Here is a 23671-nt window from a genome sequence, read left to right as displayed (position 1 = left end):
GTGCAGCTGCTGTTTTGGGGCTTGGGTTCAGCTGGAAACAAAAGATCCCAATGATCTCGTGGGTGCCTTGTCTGGCAGCATTAGAGATGTGTCTGCTTCTTTGGTGACCCCCATAAAAAGAGGTCAGGGGTTTCCTAGTGCAGATTCCTCTAGGCCTTGAAGGCTGACAAAGTGTTTCCTTCATAGCTGCTCTGAGAGGTGGGTCCTCCAAACCCCCATTTTACAGAGGAACACACTGAGACTCCGAGGGTTGAAGTGCTTTGCCCAAGGTCAGGGAGTGAGGTGATGGCAGCAGCCTGGCCCCATGGAGTCAATGCTGAACCTGGAGAGTCTGGGTTCAAAGGCCAGCTCTCTGCCAGCTGCTCTGCCTGCCCTGGCTAAACTGGGTAACCTGGAAGTGACTCGAGGCAGGAACCTAGCCCTGTGAGGGGCCCATTACATGCCAGGGACAGTGCTGCTGGGGAGGGAGCCAGGAAGGCCTGCACGTCCAACACCCCCAGACTGAGGACCCTATCCTCTCAGGGCCCAGGGAGGGGAGGGGGAGTTTTCATGCTGGGAGATCTTGACATCAGTAAAGTCATTGTTCTGTTTATAACAAAGCAGAACAAAACATCTGCCCAGACCCCAGAGAACCTGGGCATACAAGGACTAGAATAAGCCGTCCCTACCCTATGGTACTTGCTTGCCTCAAGAAAGGAAGGAAACAAAGAAGCATTTATGAAATGCCTACTGTGTGCTGGGTGTGGGGAAACTAGGTGGCACAGTGAAGGGAGTGCTGGGCCTGCAGTCAGGAAGCCCAATGTTCAAACCTGGCACCTGACACTTACCAGCTATGTGACCCTGGGCAAGTCACTTCGCCCTGTTTGCCTCAATTTCCTCATCTGTCAAATGAGCTGGAGAAGGAAATGACCAAGCGCTCCAAGATCTTTGCCAAGAAAACCCCCAAGGGGTCACAAACAGCCTGATGTGACCGAAATGACTGACCAGCGACAAATGTGCCGGACACTGTGCTAAACACTTTACAAATACGACTTCGCTTGATCCTTACAACAACCCTGGCAGAGAGGTACTTAAGTGTCATCATCCCCATCCCACAGATACGGAAGAAACTGAGGCTGGCAGCAGTTATGTGACTTGCCCAAGGTCACACAGCTAGTAAATACCTGAGACTGGATGTGAACTCTGGTTCAACTCTGATCTTCCTGACTCCAGGCCCAATGTTCTACCAACTTCAATACCCAGCCACCTACTAGGGTCAGGGGGAAGCCGTTGTCAACCATTGCTCAGAGTCCTAGGAAGGCAGAGGGCAAGCTCAGATGGCTCTCTTCCTCCCCCAAGCCCAGTGTCCTTGCCTTCCCCCCCCCCCCATCTACTGGTCTTACTCAATGACAGACAGGACTCTTTCTTGGTGTCTTTTCAAACTAAGGATTGATTTTGCTGCAAACACTGACCTACAGCCAATGCCATTACCTGCTTCAAGTTGCTTTTAGAAGCCTGGCCCCATGCTGGGTGGCCAGGTGCTCAGAGGTCCTGGGCTTATTACTGGAGGGGAACACAGCACTGCCCACCCCTCAGCCCAGAGTAAAATCTAGGAGTGAGTTTACTGCAAGGAGTCTGGACTGGGAGAATCTGGCTTCTAAACCCAGCTCTGCCATAAACTGTCTTTGGGCCTCAGTTTCCTTCTCTGCAAAACAAGAGAGCTGGAGAAGGAAGAGGCAAACCACCCCAAGATCTTTGCCAAGAAAATCCCCAAAGGGGTCCTAAAGAGTCAGATACAACTAAAAAATGACTAAAAAACAAAGAGAAGCCATGTACAGGACAAGGAGGAGATAATGACCAGCAGGAGACACTGGAATAAAGAGGGGCTGGGGAAGGCTCTTGCAGAAGGCGGGATTATAAAGGGGGGAGCGGGGGTCAGGGCAGAGGAGGGAGAGCGTCCCAGGCTCGGGGTGGTGTGGGGTGGGGAGCGGGTGGGGGGGGGTCAGGGCAGAGGGAGGAGAGCGTCCCAGGCCCGGGGTGGGGTGGGGTGGAGTCAGGGCAGAGGAGGGAGAGCGTCCCAGGCCCGGGGTGGCCAGAGAGAATGCCCAGAGCCCAGCCATGGCGGTCTTGTGGCTGGTGTCACTGGGTACAAGAGACTTTTCCCTAAGTCTTGCTGAAATCCAGGCACGGAGGTTCATAGCATTTCTGCCCTTCCCCTCCCTTCCCCCCCCCAGTCTATCAGTCTGTTCATCCTGTCAAAAGAGGAAAAAGGGAATGAGGTGGTTGGGCTTGGCTTGTTCTTGCTCCCGCTGCCTCCTAGCGATCAGCTCTTCCCTTTCCAAGAGCCACCAACAAACTGCCTCTTTCATTGAAGATTTTCATCAGGAATTGACATCAAGCTCAACAAGCCAGAGAATCGGCCGTACCCTTTCTGGGACAGAAACACATGTGCATCTCTCCAATTCTGCCTCACCTCTGTTGGTGGCACTATTTCTTCAAAGATCTAACTTAACAAGGATTTATTCATCCCTTACTCTCAGAGGAAACCGCAGATAGGTGGAAATACATATGTAAGGGTATGGCTTATATGTGAGGCTTGAGTAAAGAAAGTCTCAGAGGGTAAAAAAAAAAGAGGTGAGATGTAAATGAGTAAACCCAAAGGAGACTTAGGAAGACCTGAGTTTAAATGGAGCTTCAGACACTAACTGTGTGACCTTGGGCAAGTCACTTAGCCTCTCTTTGCAAATGGGAATAAGGACATTCACTTCACAAGGATCAAAGGAGATAATTATCTCAGGCTTAGCACTGTGCCTGGTATACAGTAAGTGCTAAATAAAAGTTGTTATTGTTATGATTATTCCACATTGTCACGTTTGAAAATTAAGGTAAACTGAGTAACAATGGTCCAAGTAGGATCAATGTATTAGTTGGATTAGCAGTAACCAATAAATTGGGTCTTTAGCCTCAATGACTAAAGACCCCAGGGAGGGTTGGTGGGGTCTAAGAGTGTGTCTTCCTTTGGATTGACCTGACGGCACATCATTTGGACCTCCCCTGGCAAAGGGAACACGTTTTAATAAGGAGGTGGGCTAAAAGCTACCTCAGCTCCCCCCCCCCGCCCCATTATTTCCTCCTTGGGAGATGGGAGGGAGCCTCTGGTGAGGGTTAGAACCGCTTTGATGGAATCAGCTTGAATTTGAGTTGTGGGTGGCGGGTGAGGCTCCAAAGGTGGGCACTTGTGCTAAAGCAATAGGATCGAGATCACCAGTCTTGCAGGGAGACATAATTACAAGACAAAGCTTGGCCTTTCTGAAAATGTCTCTAGAAGGTAGGGGGAGTGTGAAGCGAGGAGTGTAGACTCACAAGGCTTTGCTGTTGTCGTTTTTTCCAGTCTTCTCCGACTATTCTTGGCCCCATTTGGGGTTTTCTTGGCAAAGATGCTGTAGTGGCTTTTCATTTTCTTCTCTACTTTATTTCACAGAGGAGGAAACTGAGGCAAAGTGAAATGACTTGCCCAGGGTCACTCAGCTAGTAAGTATCTGAGACCAGATTTGAGCTCATGATGACAAATCTTTCTGACTACAGGTCCAGCACTCTGCACTATGGCGCCCCCTAGTGTCCATTAAACCCATGCCAGCATGACTAAGTCTTAAAAATAGAATTGAAATCCATTTTCAATTTTACAGTCTCTTGGAAGGCATTTTGAGACTCTGAGTGCCTCAGCTGAGTACGAAAAGGCACAGATTGTCTTATTACTCTGTCCTCAGGTTCTTATATGCATAAGGTCAAACAGGAAGTTGAGACATGTACAGGTGTAGTCATCATTAGTTAGAGTGAGGTTCCTCACTGAAAGAATTCAGCTTTGAACCAGGAAGAACTGTTAAATAAGAGAAATTATAACTCTGTGGGCAACTAGATGGTATAGTGGATAGAGGGGTGGGCCTACAATCAGGAAGATGAGTCTTGCTGAGTTTAAATCTGGCCTCAGACACTTATTAGCTGTATGACCTGGGCAAGTCATTTCACTCTATTTGCCTCAGTTTCCTCTTCTGTAAAATGAGCTGGAGAAGGAAATGGCAAACCACTCCAGTATCTCTTCTGTCAACTGGACCAAACCAACCTCTGACCTGTGGATAGCTGGAGTTGAACAGAGCAGGCTAGAGGCAGGAGAATCAGGAATCAAACAGAAGTTTAATTTCAAAGTGAGGGAAACGGCTTGCAAGTGAAGTTCACCTTTCCAAAAAGGGGAGGGTTCACCTGCTTATGGCAGGGGTAGGATTTTTAAGCATGAAAACTACAAATGGCTGTTCCATACTACAAGCATTCACGGGTCTTGTGTGAACAGTCTCCAAGTCACTGGGTTCAGCGGGGCACATAACCAGAGTTAGTTTGATTGGAACAGGAATGCGGCACCTGATTCCGTTCACTTGGTAGTTACAAGTGTGGGGACTGTTAACTTGTCAGGGGATTTGATTGGTCACTTTTGGCTGCAGCATGTCAGCTGAAATGTCAGCTTCCAGGTCAGGGCCCCTGGAAAGTAGGGAAGCTCCAAGAAATCTAAATAGTGTAATCATCACACACATCAAATCAATCATATGAAAATGACAGATCTCGTTACAACATGGCCAAGAAAAGGAAGAGTCGAATATGACTGAAAAAAACGAGGTGCCAAATCCAAGAACCAGTTCAACTCAGAGAGCTGAACAAGGAGACTTCTGCCCACGCTCGGCTCAGGGTGCCCATTGCCCACCCTTCTTGAAAGAGCACAGTAGCACTATGGTTAAACACAGCTCAAAGAAAGCACAGTCATGACCAAATGGTCCTGAGGTGGTAGAGAATGCTGCTGTCCATTGAGGAGAGAGCCCAGGGAGTTCAGCAAACAACTGCTTTAGCACATAGGCCCCATCTTGGGAGGAGCCAGCCCAGCACGCCCAGAATTAAACCCCACAAGGACTCTCCTGGGAGAGAAGAGGCGTCAGTCAGAAGGCAGCCACATGTGTTTCCTACACATGTGTGTCGCTGATGCCATGCTTTGTGCCTGCCTTTCTCTCCACAGATTTTTGAGGAAATGCTTTGTAACTATTGTTTTTGCTAGTCTGGGGAAATGTCTTTTCTATTCACTAACTGAGTTTACTAGCTGATATAAGAAGTACACTGCTGTGGGGACTCTTAAGTATTAGGAATCCACAGGATTACTACTCCCTAGGACCCAAAATAGGTGCTGCCCCTCTGGGGACCCACCATATCAATGCCAGTGCATACTGGAGCATGGTCTTTGAGGGAATGCTTATATATACAAAGGAAATACAAAGCAATTTTGAGATGAGGAGATCTGAAAAAGATGGTGCTTGAATTCTAAGAGGTGCCGAGGGAAAAGGTTCTAGGCAGTGGGGACAACCTGAGCAAAGATGGAATGTCACATATGGTAAACAGAAAGTGGGCCGGTTTCCCTAGAAGACAACAGACCTAAAGAGGGGAATTGCAAAATCAGTTTGGAAAAATGAGATGGATCTAGATGGTGAAGGAATTTAAGCAGGAAACACAGCAGTTAATGTTTTCTCTGAGAGGCAAAAGGGAAGGAACTTCAGGGCCTTCTTGGGTAAGGGAGTGATAAGGTCAGACCTAAGCTTTAGGAAATGTACCTTGTTAGCTTTGTGGATAATGGATTTGGAAAGGGAAGAGGCTCGTTTTTTCAGAGAGGCTGTTATATCATCCAGGTAAGAAGGAAGAAGGTGGCAGCTGCGTGTATGAAGAGGAAGGGCCTGATGGTGCTGAGGCTGAGGGCTTAGGGGTGCTCAAGACCCCAAAATATCAATATGCTGGGTCCTGCTGAATGAATTCTATGCAAGTCTTCTCTCAGTCAAAATAAAACAAAATTCACCACAATGGGTAGACTCGTAAAGAGCCTAAGTATTTGTGATGCTTGTCAACACAAGTGGGCCAGAATAGTTTGACACAGACTGAGTCTGTGCTAGATTGAATTCTCAGCCCCTTCATGGAGGCCAGTTGGCTTTTATATACAGAAAGAGTTCGGGAGGATTTAGAGATGGTCTAGATAAGAAGTTTGGGGAGGGTCTTGAGGAGAAGTCTAAGGAGGATCTTTGAGGAAACTGAGGCTGGACTCTAAGAATGGGATTAGAGGTGGGAAATAGCTGAAGGCTACCTGGAGATGGCCGACCATGGAGGGCTAGGTTAGTTTAAGGGTAACAGATTGAGTATAGATATTTTGATAGGATCCAGGGTGGGAAGTAGCTGGACAATGGAGGGCTAGGCTAGATTTGGACCTAGCTATAATGAAAGCCTCACGGCCTCAGGCAGATGTCTCATCAAGTGGGAAGATTCATTCACAGTTTAAGGGGTTTCCTGAGCCTGTACTCCATCCATGGGGGCCTTGTGAAGGCAGAATCAATGAGATTCAGCATCTGGTTGGATACATGGGATGAGGGAAAGGAGAGGGAGGGGAAGGACTCCAAGGCTATGGAGAAATGGGGCCCCTCCACAGAAATCAGCGGGACGGAAGGAGGCTGTGGGCTGAGGAAGAAAGATAAGTCCAGTAGCCCAGGCTGTCATCTGGGGCCGGTTTCATGAATCCACCTCCCTTTGATCAATGCCACCCCTTCCATCGTTGTGTCCAGTTATGCAGGTCAAGCCTCGCCAACACTCATTTCTCATCTGACATTGCTTGGTTCATCACCCATACTCTGGGCATTGGCCATTCACAAGTTGTGCCACCATCCCTCTTCCCAAATGTTATCTCTTGTGAATGCCAAGGCACTCTTCCTTCCTCATCCCTTTGCCTTGCTCTCTATGCTACGCTCAGCAGCTGAAATCGGTCAGTCTCCTCCCTCCCTCTCCATTCTTCAGCTAAAGCATTTAGAGCAGATCTGCTAATCTCCTAGACCCTTTATTAGACACGTTCTATTTCTGGCCAAGAGCCTGTGATTCATGTATTTAAAACCGTGGTCTCAAAATGGAAACCCCATTTCCCAGGCACTACTTTCATATTCTCCACCCATCAATCCACAAGGATTTATGAACTATCTACTATGTGCCAGGCTCTACACTAGAGTAGGGATCAAAGACAAAAGTCAAGCAGTCCCTGCCTTCGAGGAACTTACATTCTACTCCTGGGGTTTCTGCCCTGAAACGGTGAATATAATAGGTAGAAGGGAGCTAAGGAGGGGGGAGGGAAAGACCCCCACTCAGGAGAAGGGGCCGAAACCTGAAGAACCAGGAGCATGGGGGAGGAGTGAAGGATGCCTGAAGCTTTCCTCCAAATGGAAATTTGGGCAGAAATTCACAAAGGGAGAAGGGAGGTCTGGGTCCTTTACCTTACCTGTGAACTCCTGGCAGGTGGGGGCTCTACCTGGGACTTCTTTGGATCCACAGGTTAACAAGGAGTCCTCCTGAGCTCCTTACTCTCTCACACCCCTGTCTGTCTCACCTCTACAACATCTCTCCATCATCCCCTTCTCTCCTCTGAGGTTGCCACCGTTTTGGTGCAAACCCTCATCTCCTCATGCCTGCACCACTGCAATAGCTGCTGGGGGTGGGGTGGGGTGGGGTCTGCCTGCTTCAAGTCTCTCTCCTCTCCTGTCCATCCTCCATTCAGTCACTAAAGGGATTTTCCTAAAGCACAGGTCTGATCATGTCACTCCCTTACTCAATAGCCTCCACTGGCTCCCTATTGCCACCAGTATCAAATACAAAATCTGCATTCAAAGCCCTTAATAATCTGCCCCCTCCTACCTTTCCAGTCTTTCTATACCTTACTCTCTACCATGTAACCTTTGATCCAGTGACACAGGCCTCCTGGGTGTTCCATGAACAAGACCTTCCCCACCTGGGTTCTGGGCATTCTCTCTAGCTGTCCTCCATGCTTGGGAGCTCCAACTACTGACCTCCCTGGCTTCCTTAAGGTCCAGCTAAAATCCCATCTTCTACAGAAAGTCTTCCCCAACCCCTCTCATTCTGTTCATTATTTCCTATTTAACCCAAGTACAGTTTGCTTTATTATGTGTTAGCTGGCATGCCATGCTGTTGCCCCCATTAGACAGAAAGCTTCCTGAGGGCAGGGTTGTCTTTTGCCTCTTTTGTGTCCCCAGCCCTTAGCACAGTGCCTGGCACATAGTAGGCCCTTAATAAATGTTTACTGACTTTCTGACTGCAATGGTCACTGTGGTACAAGGGATAGGTTTGGAGCCTAAGGATTCAGGTTCAAATCCTGCTAAGTACTGCTTTGGCCTTGCTGCTACCTCCTCTATAGAATCAGAGGGTTCTGAAGCCATGTGGAGCAGCGCATAGCTGGGAAGACACAGGTTCAAAGCTTTGTCCGGATGCTTACTAGCTAAGTGACCCTGGGCAAGTCTGTCTCAGATCACCCATCTGTAAAATGGAAGGATTGGGCTGGCCAGCCTCTGTGGTCCTTCACTGCCCTAAAGCAACACAGGAAGGTTGTCCTGTGATGGCTTTTCAGTAAAGTCAAGAGAGTGGTTCTAGAAAAGGAAACTAGCAAAGCCCATGGGAAGAGACAGGATCCTGAGCCTGCCAGCCCACCAGGGCTCGACAGGGCTGTGGCTAAGCAGGAAGGGGAGGGAACGCCAAGGTCCGGCATATGTTCTTCCGGAATAGCCCTGGTCTAAGAAGGTGAGGCCTGATTTCTGTCCCTTTTCAGAATGCTTCCCCCTTTGCCTGACTCCCTCCCAGACTCTGATAAGGGACCTCCGTTACCCCGATGCTGAGAGTCTAGAGAAGCCCAGGCTGAGGGTGTGGCCACCCTGGGGAGTCAGATTCAGTTTAACAGCACACATACAACCAACCCCTGGCCTAATCCCTTGTCCAGATTGCAACATATCAAAGAGCAGGGATTTTGTTGGTATGAGTTTTCCCTTACCTGTTCCCAAATCCCAGGCTCTCAGATCTGGAACGGGTCTCGGAGGAGCCTAGTCCAACCCACACCTGAAAAAACAATCCTTGTTATAATACCTTAGACAAAGCCTGGCTTGGTGAGACTTTGCTTGAAGACCTCAAGGAATAGCTATCTCACCCTCTCTTCCGGAAACCCATTCCTCTTTGTGACAGGGCCCAGTTTTTTCAAGATCATAGCTAGCACCTAAATCTGCCTCTCAGCAGCTTCCACACTCTGGTTTTACCTTGCCCTCAGAGGCCAAAAAGGTCAAGTTTGATCCCTTCTCTATGTTTTTTCCACATGATACTTCTTGAAGTCTCTGAAGGGAGCTATCCTGTTCCCCAAATCTTCTCTTCTCTATGCCAGACATCCCCATTTGCTTCAACAACTGGTCAAACAGCATGGATACAATACCCTTCACCACTCATGCTTTCCTCTAGATGCTCTATCCATGTACTAGGTACAGGTAATGTTTCCATCAGTGCAGAGAGTGGGATAGGGTCATTCTTGGGCCCCATGTAACCACCTGTCTTAATGGATAGTCCTAATCATTGGGGAGGGCATGCCCATCTATCCAGACACTCTCTCCCTCCTCTTTCCCACCCCCACCCACATATCCAATGGATTGTCCATTCTTAGAGTTTGGACCTTCATGACCTCTATTGTATACCACTGCTTCTCTATGCTGGCACAACCACAATAGTAGTTCAGGACTTTATTACCTCACACTCAGATTACTGCAACATTATTGTTGATTTCTCTGCTTGTAATCTCTCCAACCCACCCTCCACTCAGATGCAAATGGGATTTTCTTTCTTTTTTAATAATTAATTTGTTTTTAACATTTATTTAAAAAAATTGTTTTAGTTCCAGATTCTCCCTCCTGTACCTCTCCCACTCATTGAGAAGGCAAGCAATGTAATACCAGTTAGACATGTGAAGTCATACAAAACATTTCCATATTAGCCATGTTGTAAAAATCCAAAGAATAAAAAGCAAGAAACAGAAAGTGAAAAAAAAAATCTGCTTCAGTATGCACTGGGAGTTGATCAGTTCTCTCTGGAAGCAGAGCATTTTTCATCATGGGTCCCTTGGTCTTGATTCATTGTCTTGATTGGAGTAGCTAAGATATTCACAGCTGATCATTGTTACAATACTGCTATTACTGGGTTACAATCGTTACATTGTTACCCTACTGCTCTCTACAATGTTTTCCTGGTTCTGCTCAATTCACTTGTCATCAGTTCATATGAATCTTCCCAGGTTTTCCCAAAATCATCCTGCTCATCTCTTACAGCACAATAGTATTTCCATCACCATCATAAATGACAATGACATCCCTTCACGGTCAATGTGGTTTGCTAAAGCATAGGGTTGACCATGTAACCCTCCTGCTCAATGAGCTTCAGTGGCTTTGATTATCTCCAGGATCAAGCTCTTCAAAACTCAGTCCTTTCCTATCTTTCATGCACCCCGACTATACTGGCCTATTTGCAGCATTTCCAGCACAACACTCTCTTTGTGCTGGCTGTCCTCCAAGCCTGGAATGTTCACTCTCCTCTCCTCTGCCTGTTTCCCTGACTTCCTTCATGATTTAGCTCTACTCTCACCTTCTACAGGAGGCATTTTCTAGAGGCCTTAGCTGTTAAGTGCCTTCCCCTCTGAGTTTACCTTCTGTCTCTTCAGTATGTATACACAGGTATTTAAATTATCTTTCCCCATTGGAATGTGAGCTTCTCGAGGGGGAAAGCCTTGGAAGGAATCTGGTGCATCTGTGACTGACAGCTTGTCTCCAGTAAGGAATCAGCAGGAGACAGTATAGACCTATGGTGGTGGCAGACAAATTAACCCAATGCACAGGTGTAGCCCCACCAACCTGCACTTAGCAGAAGACCACCCATCATCATCATTGTTATCCCTGTAATTTAGTCCTCACAATAACTCTGCAAGGCAAGGTAGGTATTGCCCTCTTCATTCCACAGATGATGAGGTGGTTAGGAAACTTACTTAGGTGCAGACAGTGCACCTGGTCATAGGATCATAGCTTTTGAGCCAGAAGGAACCTTAGAAGCTATTGAGCCCATTTTACAGATGAAAAAAGTGAGGCACAGAGATTAATTTCTTTCCCTGGGTCACACACCTACACAGTATGCTGTGCTGGCTTTCAAAGAGTAGAGAGAGGAGTCTTTTGATTCCAAGCAGAACACTGAAGCTATTTCATTTCTCATACTGGCTATGGCTTCCTATAAGATAGCTCTCCTCAAATGTCCCATGAGATCTATCAACTTTCTGGTATGTTTAATTAAAATACCAGAATTGAGAAACGATTGGCCAAAGAGTTATTTTAATCTAAGACAAAACTTCCCCCCTCCCCCCACCCCACTTCATCAAGACTCTGAGGAGGTTTCAAGGGGAAGCAAGGATACTGGGAAATTTCAGTTCTATGCTAGGTGTTTAAATAGAATTAATAGTATTCTGGAGCAGAGAGGAAACTGAGCATGGATATGAATGAAGGCATCAATGGTACCCTTGTCAAATTTAAATTCATTTGGGAAACATGTAGAGTTATACACATGGGTTCACAAAATCAACTTCACCAGGACAGACTGGAGAAACAATTCCTTTGAAAAAAGTCTGGGGGTTAGAGTGGACCACAGATGTAACCTAAGTCACCAGCGCAAGGAAGCAACTTGAACGACAACAAACAAGCTAATGCAGCCTTAGGGCTGGATGGAGAGGTCGGGCAGCCAGCACTTGGGAGGGAGAACACCCAGAGGACCTCAGAGCTAACGCTAAGTGGTGGGTAGCTATTGTCCCGTTTTGGGATGAACTTTGATAAAACTGAAGGGCATCCGAAAGGATGGCCAGGGCTGGGAGATCATGCCACATGGGGACCAGCTGGAGGAACTTGGAGAAGACAAGACTTGGGTGGTGGTGAAACCAGAGAGCTGCCTTCACTTGTCTGAAGACAGACATAGAGAAGAGACTTGGGCTTGGCCTCCAAAGGCAGAGTTGGGAGCAAGGGGTGCAAACCGCACATAGTCAAGTCAAGAAGCATTTATTCCTATGTGCCAGTCCTGGAAACATAAAGACAATCAGAAAGAAGAAACAGTCCCAGCCCTCATAGATTTTCATTCTAACGGGGAGACCTTACATAAAAGGAACTTGAAGGGAGGGAAGATCCCCGGCGGGGATATGGGGGAGAAAGTTCAGAGTGTCATCCATGGAACCTGGATAGGAAAGAAGATGGGACTGGCCTGGGTGTTTTCCCTCTAATGGAGATTCTGGGAAGAACCAGCCAATCAGAGGACGGGGGCACAGGGGTGCTGGGAAATACCAGCAATTTCAGTGGTCCAAGAAAAGAATGGGAAGTAATGAGTAAACCCCCCTGGAGGTCCTGAGGGGGAAGTGGGCTGACCCCATGTCTGGCATGTAGGAAAGACGATTCTTGTTCAGGGAGACGTCAGACTAGATGGGCTGGGAGGTTCTGAATCTCTGAGGGGCAGAGCTGGGCTGCAAGCCTGGGTTTTATTTTTTTTTTTTTTTCTACGCCACACTAGCCTCAATCAACCATCAGTCAATGAACCGGTCAATTAGGAAGAGGCCAGGCATTGTGGATAGAGATCTAAGCTTGGACGCCTTCGATGATGCCCTCGGGCACTTAATAGCGGCATGCCCTGTCCTGGAATCTGGCTTCTTCTTGCCCTGAAACCCAATAGATTAGAATGGCTCCGAACAAAGGGCTCCTAAGAGCCGATCCCGGTTACGGGCGGAGAGGGTTAGGGGGGAGGGAGGGGGAGTCCCTGTGTTCTTCAAAGACAACTTTATAGCTACCTCTGATCATCAGGGAGCTGGGGACAAAAACCCCAGGCTTCTTCCTAAATAATAAAAGCAATTCTATAGAGCTTTAAGATGTGCAGTAATTCCATCCTTAAAACCTGTATCGTCGGCGCTATTATTATTCTGCCCAGGGTCACACAGCTAGAAAGTGTCACAGCTAGAACGGCAGATCTGAACCCAGATCTTTCTGACCCCACGTTCAGCGCCATAGCCACTGATTCCATCACTTAGCTGGGCAAGGAGAGGTTTTCAGCCCGCTTAAGATGTGCCAACTAGATCAGAAAAAAAGAGGACACAAAGCCCTTTTTATTTATTTATTCATTTTTCTGCTGACGTGCAAAGATAAGGGAAGTCTCCAGGGGCCCCAGAGAACAAGTACATTAACCACCAAGGGACCAATCAGGCCGGTTTGCTTATTTGCAATTTAACAAGCAGTGATGTAATGTAAGCATCAGAGCTGTAAGTGGTAATTTTCGTGGCTGGGGCAAATAACACAAAACAGTCCCCTCCCAGTCCCCATCCACAGCCTGGGGCCGGGGTGCTACTTTCAGTTTCTTATTTTGATGAATTACTCTTGTCAATAGCTAAGTCCTCCTCCCCCCTTTTTTCTGTTGAAGAATCAAAGGATCATAGATTTGGAGCTACCAGGGTCCTTAGAGACCACCGAGTCCAACCCCCCCCCCCCCATTTTCTACACGAGGAAACAAATTCAGAGAGGTTAATGAACTTGCCCAAGGTTGCCCAGCCTGCAGGTGTCTCAGCTCTATCTAACTCGGCCTAGTGCTGATGGGACAGAAGCTTGGCCCCACCCTAGTTAGTCCAGAGAGCTGGAGGGGGCTGCCGCTGCTGTAAACTATAGGCCCATTCCAATCTTCTTTCCAACCTCCCTCCTGCCTCTCACGGATTTAGTAACTTTGTGTCAGCAGTATGGAAAGTGAGGCAAGTGATTTGTCCAAGGCGTGCGTGTGTGTGTGTGTGTGTGTGTGTGTAGGTGCGTCCGTTACAACCAATTAGGCAAAATTCGAACCCAGGACCTCTTGGCCCTGGATCCAGCATTCGCTTGCCCAGAGGACCCCTGAGGCACCTTCTCCTATGCCTGGCGGTCTCTGAGGTGCTGCCCAGCTCTGATGGCCCGTGGTCCAAAGATGGAAGCCGAGGGGCAGGTTGAGAGGAGGGAGAAGAGCAGAGGGAGAGGAGGAGAGAAGGGGGTTGGGGGTAGCAGGGGACTGGAGGAGAGGAGAGGAGAGGAGAGGAGAGGAGAGGAGAGGAGGGAAGGAGGGAGGGACGAGGAGGAGGAGGAGGAGAGGGGCTGAAGCCGGGGTCCCAGGGGGCGGGGCACTAGGTGCCCGGCGGGCATCTGCTCTGGGGGAAGCTCTTGCTGGGTGGGAAAGGCGGGGCGGGCCGGGCGGAGAGGAGGGGCGGGGATACGGGGAGAACAAGAGGAGGAGGGAAAAAACCCACCTCCCAAACTTCCGGTGTGGTGTGATCGGGGCCGGAGCAGAAGCAGCGGGGCTGGGCTGGGGAGGCTGCTCTCAGGGGCGTCCGTGACCGTGACCGTGTTGGCGGCACTGGGGCCATGGTGAAGATTAGCTTCCAGCCGCCCGTGGCAGGGCTCAAACCGGACAAGGAGGCGACGAGCGATGGGGCTAACTCGGAAATCCTCCTGCCGCAGACCCTGGTGAGTTGGGGGTGAGGGTGGGGGGAGTAAGAAAGATGCGCCCCCTCCCTTCCAGGGGAGCCCGAAGGCCGGCCGGGTGAGGTGGGGGCTGCAGCCCCCCGCTCCTTCAGCGCAGTCTGGGATGGGGGAGTTTGGGATCCCTCCCGCCTGGGCAGTCTGAATTAGGGGGAATTGGTGGGGGAAGGGCCTGGAGCAAAGCCCCCTCCTCCAGCGCAACCTGAGCTTGGGGTGTGGGAGGTGGAGGAAGGTAAATAGAGCCTTCGTTGGAACAGCTTCCTAGGAAAAAAAAGTCCATCCCCGCCCCCCCCCACTTCCCTGCCCCCCGATTTAAGGGGAGAGAATTTGAGGGACTTGCAAAGGAGGCATCTGTGAAAAGCCCCTTCCCCCTACGCAGCCTGGCTTGTCGGGGGAGACGACGGAAGGATGGAGGCCAGGGGGGCTGGGTGAGGGCGCCGCCGCTGTCTGCTTTCTTCCCTGGATGGGGTGGTGGGGGGTGGATTGCCCCTCTTTAGTCGTGGGGGTGAGTGGGGGCTATCTCTTGAGTGAAGCCAGGGAGGAGAGGAGCGGGGAGAGGGGGAAGAAGAGAGGAGAGGAAAGCAGCCTGGGGTGGGGGGGAGGAAAAGAGGGGAGGCTTATGTAAGGCGGACTGATCCGAAGTTCGTTGGTGCTGGTGAGATGGAAAATGGGGGGCTACCCAAACAGAGAATAAGATGTGTGCACAGTGACCCAGCACTCGTCCCTTGTACCCCATTACTGCCACCACTCAGTCCATCATCCCTCTATAAATTAGGCACCCTCCCTCCTGTGGGTTCCTTTCTTAAGGACATGAGAGCTATTTTAATTTCAATTTTAGGTGGGGGGGTGTTCAATTTGCTTTCCCTATTGCCTCCAACAGTGCACAGAAAAATCTGACAATGAGCTGCCTTTATCTCCCTTCCTTCCCCCTCCGTTCCTCCTCTGCCTTCTCTTTTCCTCGAGTAGTGGGATGTGGAGGGGGAAATGTGTCCATTTCAGTGTGGTTCAGGGAGCCTCCTGGGGGAAGGGCCAAGCCCCACACTCCCAACCACAGCATGTTGTGTGCTCTGGGGCTTTCTCCACAGATCTCCCCGACCCTGCCTGTCATTCCCTGCTCCCAAGCTCAGTGGTGCCCTTCACCATACCACCAATGGCTTCTGGACTTGCTCAGTAATAACTGGCAAACCTTGAATTCGGTTCAGCAGGCAGGCATTGGGCTTCTCCTCTGTGCCAGGCACACCAGCTGTCCTGTGTGCCCTGGTGGTGGGACCAGTCAGCTCATCCCTCCTCCCCTTTCCTTCCCTGGCGACTAGAAATGAAAAGGTCTTCTCTGGAAGGAGTCAGGATTTCACAGGGGTAGGCAGGGATTGCCCAGGGTCTCAGAAGCATTGCCAGCTCAGTGTAGACATCTCCAGGACCTGAATTTTGATAATTACTCTGATCATTTTGGCTCTGAATCTGGCTGATCACACTTAATGGATCCAACTCCCCATGCCCAGGGAACTGTTGATATCGACACATCTGAAATGAATCCTGTTGAGGTCAGTGGCCCTGCTAGCCCCCCAGGTCAGGTTCAGCTCTTCAGGAAAAGGGCAGGACTGTGCTCCAGTGAATCTCAACTGTTCAGGATCTCCAGGGACACCTTGATTCTCTTCCTTGATGTCCTAGGGAGCTGCTGTTCCAGAATTTCCCCAAAGCCATACTTCGCCAGTTTCTGTCCAAGGTTCCTCTCTGGTCTTCACTACCTTCCCCATTTTCTGTCTTCCATCTGGGTTGGGCAGGGTGTGTGTGTGTGTGTGTGTGTGTGTGTGTGTGTGTGTGAGTGAGTGAAGGTGTCTCCCCAGTGGGGGCCTTTGGCCATATTCCATACAGATTCTTGCTCTCACCCTCCAGTAAAGGTAGGATGTGTTCACTGGAGACCAGAGCTCCATTAAGCTTATTTCTGGGGAGATTAAGTGTCAGCAGAATGCTCTCTGACAAATGGAAAGGAGCCATTTCTACTCTGGTTTCCTTGCCTTCCTTATGTTAATTTTTAGGCCATCTGTCTCTCTGTATATCTAATCCAGCAGATATCTGTTAAGCACCTACTGTATGCCAGGGGCTGTGCTGCTCTGGGGGATAGAGGTAAAAAGTCCCTGCCCTCCAGGGCCCTTCTTTCTGCTTTGGGTGGTGATGATAGACCCCATCAACAGATAAAGAATGTCTTTTAAGGAGGGAGCTATCACTGCCATAGATCAGAGCTGGAAGGGGCCCTTCAGGTCATCTGGTCCAACCACCTCATTTTTAACAGTTGAGGTCCAGACAGACTAAGTGATTTGCTGACTTCACACAGGTAGTGTCAAAGCCAGGATTTAAATCTAGGTCCTTTAGATTCTCCAGATACGTAATGCTTTTCCAACTGTATCACCAGCACTAAGGGTCAGGAAGGATTTCTTATTGGGCAGAGGAGGGGCGTCTATGAACTTGGAGTGCTGGACTGGAAGTCAGAAACCTGCCTCAGGCCTTGACCCCGTCCAAGCCCTTCTTTTTCAGATGCAGTTTTCTCTTCTGTTGCATGGGGACAGTAAGATGCCACCTTACAGGGTTGTTGTGAAAATCAAATGAGATAATCTCTGAAGGGTGCTTTGCCAACCTCAGCCTTCTTTAGGAATGCCAGCTATTATCCCAAGAGGTGAGGAAGGAGTGCTCCATGGTTGGAGTATATGGGCAAAGGTGTGGGGTTGGGAGACGGAGCACTGAGTCTAGAAAAAAGAAAATCAGCTAGTTTTCCAGGATCACTGGGGCAATGGGAGGTGGTTGGGACACAGAAGGAGACCCCGGCCTTCAGGGTGCTGCTGAATAACTGGGTGGGTTTGGCCTCTCCGCATTAATGGCATCTGAAATGGGACTGACATGTGTTCTCCACCTGATACATGCTGGAGTAATGGAGGGAGGCAGACTGGAGGAGGTGGACCTAGGCTTGAGAGGAGGAAGCATGCCATCCCAAGATGACTAGGGACTGTAGCCCATGTAGGACATGGAGGAGGAGAGGCCTGATGCAGTTTTCTCAGGTCTGGTCCTCTATGTCCACTCCCCCTGCCCCCATCCCTAGAGTGTCTGCAGTACTCAGTGGTGGGTCATGGCTCAAATTCTCCCAAGGAGCCATTGAAACAGTGATTAAACAATGGGAGGGCTCCCTGTGGCCCAGCCAGGCTGGCAGGCTCAGGGCAGAGTGAGTACAACTGAGGTCTGGCCTCATGACCCTGGCTGGGCCAGGAGTACAAGAGAAGGGCAGCTGGGAGAGCCTGTGATCTGGAGAGGACTGGCTGGGTGTGTGGGTGGAAGCCTCCCACACCCAGAGAGAGCTGGCCTAGAGGCCTCCCTCCTCCAGGAGAAGCAGCCAATGAGTGGGGCTTGTGGGGGCCAGAGCAGAGCAAGGAGCAAGCTCCCCAGTGGGTCCTTCATTCTGGGGATTTGCTCACAGTGGCTTGTTGGCTTCAATGGCCTCAATCCCCTGAGTGCCCTGGTGGCCAGCAGGCCTGGGGCTCAGTTGCAAAGCCAAAGAAAGGGCATCCCTGACTTCGGAGCCGAGGGGCCTCAGAGACCAGCCCGGAGGGTCTTAGCCCGGGGTTCTACCTCACTGCTCTCCATGAGGGCCATGATTTCATCAGGGTGGGGGTGTTCCTTGTCTGTCTGTGATTCAGAGCAACCACTTTCAGGGGACCGTGATACCCAAAGGGAGGTTATAGATCTAACCGGGGCCTTGGCTGTGATCTTGCCCAAGCCTTGATTTCACAGATGAGGAAACAGAGGCCTGAGAAGTGTAAGTGACTCAGGGTCATAGGTCTGGAGCTTGGAGATGATCTGATCTAAGTGGTTTCTTTAGGGTTGAGCAGCTAGGATGTGGATGTGTAGGATCTGGGCAGGATTTGAATGCAGGTCTTTCTGGACTGGATAGATTTCTCTTCCCCTCCCCCTCACACCAGGCTTCCTCTTGGCTTGCCTAATAATAACTGACATTTAGACAGTACCATAAGGTCTGCAAAGAGATTTATATAAGATATTTCACTTGTTTCACAATTCTTTGGGATGGCTACTATAGCTCTCAGGCAGTTAGGTGGCCAAATGGATAGAGTTTGGGCCCTGAAGTCAGGAAGACTCACCTCCCTGAGATCAAATCCAACTGCAGACACTGTGTGACCCTGGGCAAGTCACTTCACCCCGTTTGCCTCTGTTTCCCCATCTGTCAAATGAACAGCAGGAAATGGCAAACCCCTCCAGGATCTTTGCCAAGAAAAATCCCAAATGGGGTCACAGAGAGTTGGACAGGAAAAGGAAACAAAACAACTCAATAGCTTATGGGAACAAATTGTCTCCTCTGATAGAATGTAAATTCCCTAAGAGACTGTTTCTGTCTTTCTAGTTAGCACAGGGTAGGGTTATGGGAAATGAATGTTTGCTGACCAGTTGATGAGTAAAATGAGGACCATAGCTATAGTGTTTCTTGGCAGAAATACTGGAGTGGTTTGCCATTTCCTCTTCCAGGTCATTTGACAGATGAGGGAACTGAGGCAAATGGGGTGAAGTGACTTGCCCAAGGTCATTCAACTAGTGTCTGAGGCCAGATTTGAACTCAGGTCTTCCTGACTCCAGACCTGATATTCACTGTGCCATCTAGCTGCTCCTAGTTCATATATATAATTAGGTAATTTGGGGGGGATGGGGAGACTAGCAGGTGGGAGCAATTAGGAAAGGCTTCCTGCATAAAGTAGGTATATGGGATGACCTTTAGAGCCAGCTAGAGATCAAAGAGGCAGAGGTAAAGAAGGGAGGACATTCCTGGCATCTGACATGGCTTAGGCAAAGGCATGGAGATAGGAGATGGTGTTAAATAAAAAATCCTCAGGAATAGAAAATTAAAAGGAGTTTATTGAAAAACATCCATCTGGCTGATTCTGCCTGAAAAAAAAAGATTTTCCATTTAAGAGTGGAATGTGAGAAAAGGAGAGCATTTACCTGTTAAGTGAACTGAGGCTCAGTTCACTGTGTTGGCCACATGGCTTTTGAGTGTCAAAGGTGGGATTGGAAGGGAGGCCACCATCCTTGGGACTTGGGAAGCTGGGAAGAGCCGCAGATTAGGGCCTGCTCCCTGCTCCCAGGTTCCATCTGCCCGGGAGCTTATCTGTCTTCTGTTGAATGAGGGGCGTCCCACTGCTTGGCAGTTTGGGTCTCGTGGGTGGCTGGAGAGCTGTGATGCTCCCAGCGGAGCTTGCTGTGTTCCACCTTTAGTGTGTCTAGAACCAGTGGGAAGCCCCTGGGGGACCAGCACTGGCCCTTTCCTTTAGTGTGTCCCTTGGGCCCTTGGGGCTACTTAGGGGTTGATTTGCTTTCCTAGATCCAGCCTGGGAGCCCTTTCTAGGAGAGGGCTGGGACAGGCTTGTCTTTGGGTTCAGAGTGCCTTTGAGGGCTGCGTCTGCGCCTCTCCTCAGGGGTCCCTTGGGGTTCTGTTTTAGGACTTTTCCTAGATCTAACCTGTGGGTGTGGAGAATGGAAGCTTTTTATGGGAGAGGCCTGGGACATTTATCTTTTGTCTTTTTTCCCTTCACCCTCTAGGGCAGATAGGGTCTGAAACCTGGCAGGTCTGAGAGTCAGTGAAATCCTGTTTGGCTGGTTGGGCTCCTGCCCCCAGGAGGCTTTCACGGAGCAGGAGACCAGCCTGGCCCCCTCCCCAGCCACTTGCTTGCTGAAGCACAGTTAGTTTCTCAGATCTCTGCCTGTCATCCTCATCCCTTCTTAGGCAGCTCAGAAACCGCTCTGGTTTCAGTGGCCCAGACTCCCCAACTGCCTTGCCCCACTGGTGAGGGGGCAGTCCCCTGTTAGTCAGATGTTTGACCAGAATTCTACCCAAGTTTGAGCTTGACATCTGGGATCAAGGAAGCAGCTTGTAGTGGGTCTAAGCCACCCACTTGCCCATGTAGATACCAGCCAACAATAGGGGCAGGGCATGGCCCCCCCTCCCCTGTTGGCAGCTGGCCGCCTTCCACGGCTGCCATCTCTGGGAGGCAATATTGTGTTTGGGGAACAATTCCTTCCCATTTTGCCCTGCGTGACTCTTAATAAATGCTGGTTGACCCCTAGAAACATGTTGGTTCTGGCCAATGGGCACTGTGGAGGATTTCTGTCCTCAGTTTCAGTGCCCTGGACTGAGTCAGGCTGAGTCACTGGTCCTTGGCCCCGGGAAGTGAGAGAGGGGATTTTGGAGGGGCTTGGCAGCTGACCTCAAGGAGACACGTGTTCCCTGGAAGGAGAAGCAAGGAGCTGGCTAGGAGGGCCTGGGGAGGAGGAATTTTGTGTCCTGCCTGTGCCCTGTGGGGGGTGAAGTCAGTGACTAGCCAGAAAACAGAACCTTGGAGGGAAGTGCCTGAGTTCTTAAGGAACATTTATCTGCATCAGGCTTTCCCTTCGTGGAATTTCTTTTTCTCGGCTATTCACAGTTGATTGCCAGAAGCTCAGGATTTTTTCTAGGACCTGAAGTCGGGCACAGAGAATAAGTATAGGGATGAATGGCACAGAATCAGCCTCATTGGTTCCAGTTGGAAGGGGCCTTGGAGGCCAACTTCTCCATTTTACAGAGCAGGAAACTGAGGCCCAGAGAGGAAGAGACTTGTCTATTGGTATCAAGAAACAAAGCTGGGATTGAGCACTCTTGTCTCTCCTGGGAGGACTGAAGTCTTCCACATCAGAGCTGGCTGGAAATCTAGTGACCACCTAAGCCAATCCTTTCAGTTTTTTAGGGGAGGAAACTGAGGCCAAGGAAGGAGAAGGGACTTGACCAAGGTCATACAGTTACTTAGCAGCTGAGCCATGACAGGGACTCAGGGCCTTAACTTTGCCCTCGCTCTTGAACCCCAAAGTGCAGGGGCCTTTCATCCTCACTTTACCAGCCTCTTCCTCCTCCTCCTGGATGGGAGGGAGGGAGCAGTGGTATGTATGTGAGAATGAATGAATGAGAACGCATTTATTAAGCATTTACTGTATGCCAAGTACTACCGCAGGTATGCTACAGATTTGCTCCCGAGACATCTCCTTGCATGGAAAGGCCCATGGTTCTAGGTGTGGGCCGTGTCGTCTCCCAGAGCAGCTTTTACATAGATAGTCGCCTCATCACAACATTCAAGCCCTCCAGTGGCCGGGCTGTGGGAAGTTTCCTGCTTCCATCTCAGCAATCTCCTGTTTTCCTGAGCTCACCTGACAAGCTCAAGCTCCTGGCCCGCCACTGATCCCCTGGACTGTGGCCCAGGCTGTCTGCCTCACCTCTTTGTCACACAAGCAAATTAGCCTGTAGGCATTTGCACAAAGAGCCTGGCGACTTGTTCTCAGCTCACTTCACTTGTTTCCTGCCTGATTTTGGCCTGTCAGCAGACTGACCTTGCTCAGGGTTGCTGGGCCCTGACTCTGGTCATCTGTGCTTTGTTTTGGCCTTTATTCCCAGCTCTCTGGCCTAGGGTCTGGTCCCCACCCTCATGTAGATGGAGGAAGGAGAGGGTGTCCAAGGTGCTGGTGGATCCAATAAGCAAAGGTGGACTTGAGCATGGTGTGGTGAAGGTGTTGAGGGGGTTGGGGGAGCCTGTGAACCAGGGGAAAGGCTCTCATGGCTTTTAGGATGGGATGGCAACCATTAGAAGGCCCAGGGGGCCTTTGTATCAAGTCAACAGTTATTAAGCATTAAACTCTGGGCCTAGCCGTGTACTAAGTGCAGGGGATACAAAAGCATAAAGACCATCCTTGCCCTCAAGAGGCTTCCATTCTAACTGGGAAGGACAGCATTTACAAGGGACCTGAACAGTCAGGGGAGGAAGCATAGTTGATCAGTGCTGGGCCTCAGGAGGAAAGTGTTCTGGGTCCTTCCTCATCGGGGGCAGGATTCCAGGACGAAGCCACCAATGGGAGAAGGAAGCACAGGCCCAAAGAGTCACTGAGGGTAAGTCCGGAGAGTCAGTGTCAAAGCCAGGTGTCTCTCTAAGACCATGGCCGCTGCCCCAAGGGTAAGACGAATGTCCTCAGCTTGGCATTCAAGGCCTGTTGAGGTCTTTCTTCCCTATTTTGGTGCCTGAATCTTCCAGCTCCCCCCATCTTTGATTCTGATGTCTTCTCTGGATGCCGTGCTCATTCCCACCTGGAATACCCCCCTGCCAGGGGGCTTGTGCAGGGGGATCCAGTTCTCCATGGGAGTAGAGATCAGTGTGCTGATGGGAAAAGTCGTGGGCACCTGGGTGCCACTTCTCTCAGGTACCTGGGCATAACGAATGAAATGCTGGACCTGGAGTCAAAGGACCTGAGTTTGAATCCTGGCCCATCCCTTATTATCTCTGTGACCTTGGCCCCGGTTTTACTCATGTGAATGACAGCATTGGCTTAGGTACTTAATTAATTTGAGTTGAGAGCAAGGGAGGTTCGGGTGTTAGGAAGTTAGGTTAGGTGGCCAGGCCTTGAATGTGATGTTCCTAAAGCCCCTCAGCAGGAGGGGGAAGGATCAGCCTCGGTCCCACCAGAGTTCAGCCTTGGCCTTGACCCTCTTGGGCGGCACCAAGCAGAGTGAGTTTCTGTGTGGCGGGGGCAGATGCCCTAGGAAGCATTGGGAGGAAGGGGTTCTGCCCATCATGGAGTGATCCATTTGATTTTTGTTTGTTTCTGTCCGTCCCATGCCATCTCACTTCTTTGGTCTTAACCTTCCTTTTGTGGCTTTCCTGCATTTGTCTGGGACTCCGATAGGCAGGCAGGTCTTGCTGAGGCCTGCTCAGGCCACCCGATATCTGGAATGCAGTGATGAGGTGGGAGACAGAGATGGTTAAAGACTCCATTTATTCTACCTAAAGCAAGCTCTTTTATACCTCTTAACATCCTATATGCAGATGTAGTAGTCCGTGCTGTTCCTGTGCTGTACCTGTACGTAACATATAGGCCAATAGATGTGCAGGTTGACAGGAAATGGGGCAGGCAAAAGTTTGGAGAGCTGATCCGGACATTAGGGCCATAGAGACAACAGGCAACAGAGTCCCTCGACCATCCCTGCCATCCCTCGACCATCCATGACCCTCAGCAAACCCCAACCAAAACCCCAACAGGCAGGGAGAGATAGAGGGAAGGGGGGGGGGAAAGGGAGGGAGAGAGAGAAGGAGGAAGAGAGAGATAGAGGGAGAGGGAGAGAGAGGACAAGGAGAGAGAGAGGGAGGTAGAGAAGGGGGAAGAGAGAGAGATAGAGGGAGAGGGAG

General features: G+C 50.0%; 1 protein-coding gene across 1 annotated transcript in view; it reads left to right on the top strand.

Moving 5' to 3' along the window:
- Nucleotides 1–14171: 14171 nt before the first annotated feature.
- ITM2C (integral membrane protein 2C) overlaps nt 14172–23671 on the top strand; it is a 29967-nt gene continuing 20467 nt past the window's right edge. Inside the window, exon 1 of the mRNA XM_069103249.1 lies at nt 14172–14405. Within this exon, the coding sequence (XP_068959350.1) occupies nt 14304–14405 (102 nt within the window). The 5' untranslated portion in view covers nt 14172–14303. The remainder of the gene's footprint in view (nt 14406–23671) is intronic.

Source organism: Petaurus breviceps, unplaced genomic scaffold, assembly GCF_028583685.1.
Source record: "Petaurus breviceps papuanus isolate PSGF00001 unplaced genomic scaffold, PetGlider_PUasm1.0 567, whole genome shotgun sequence".
NCBI lineage: Eukaryota > Metazoa > Chordata > Mammalia > Diprotodontia > Petauridae > Petaurus > Petaurus breviceps.
This window is presented reverse-complemented; position numbering and strand designations above follow the sequence as displayed.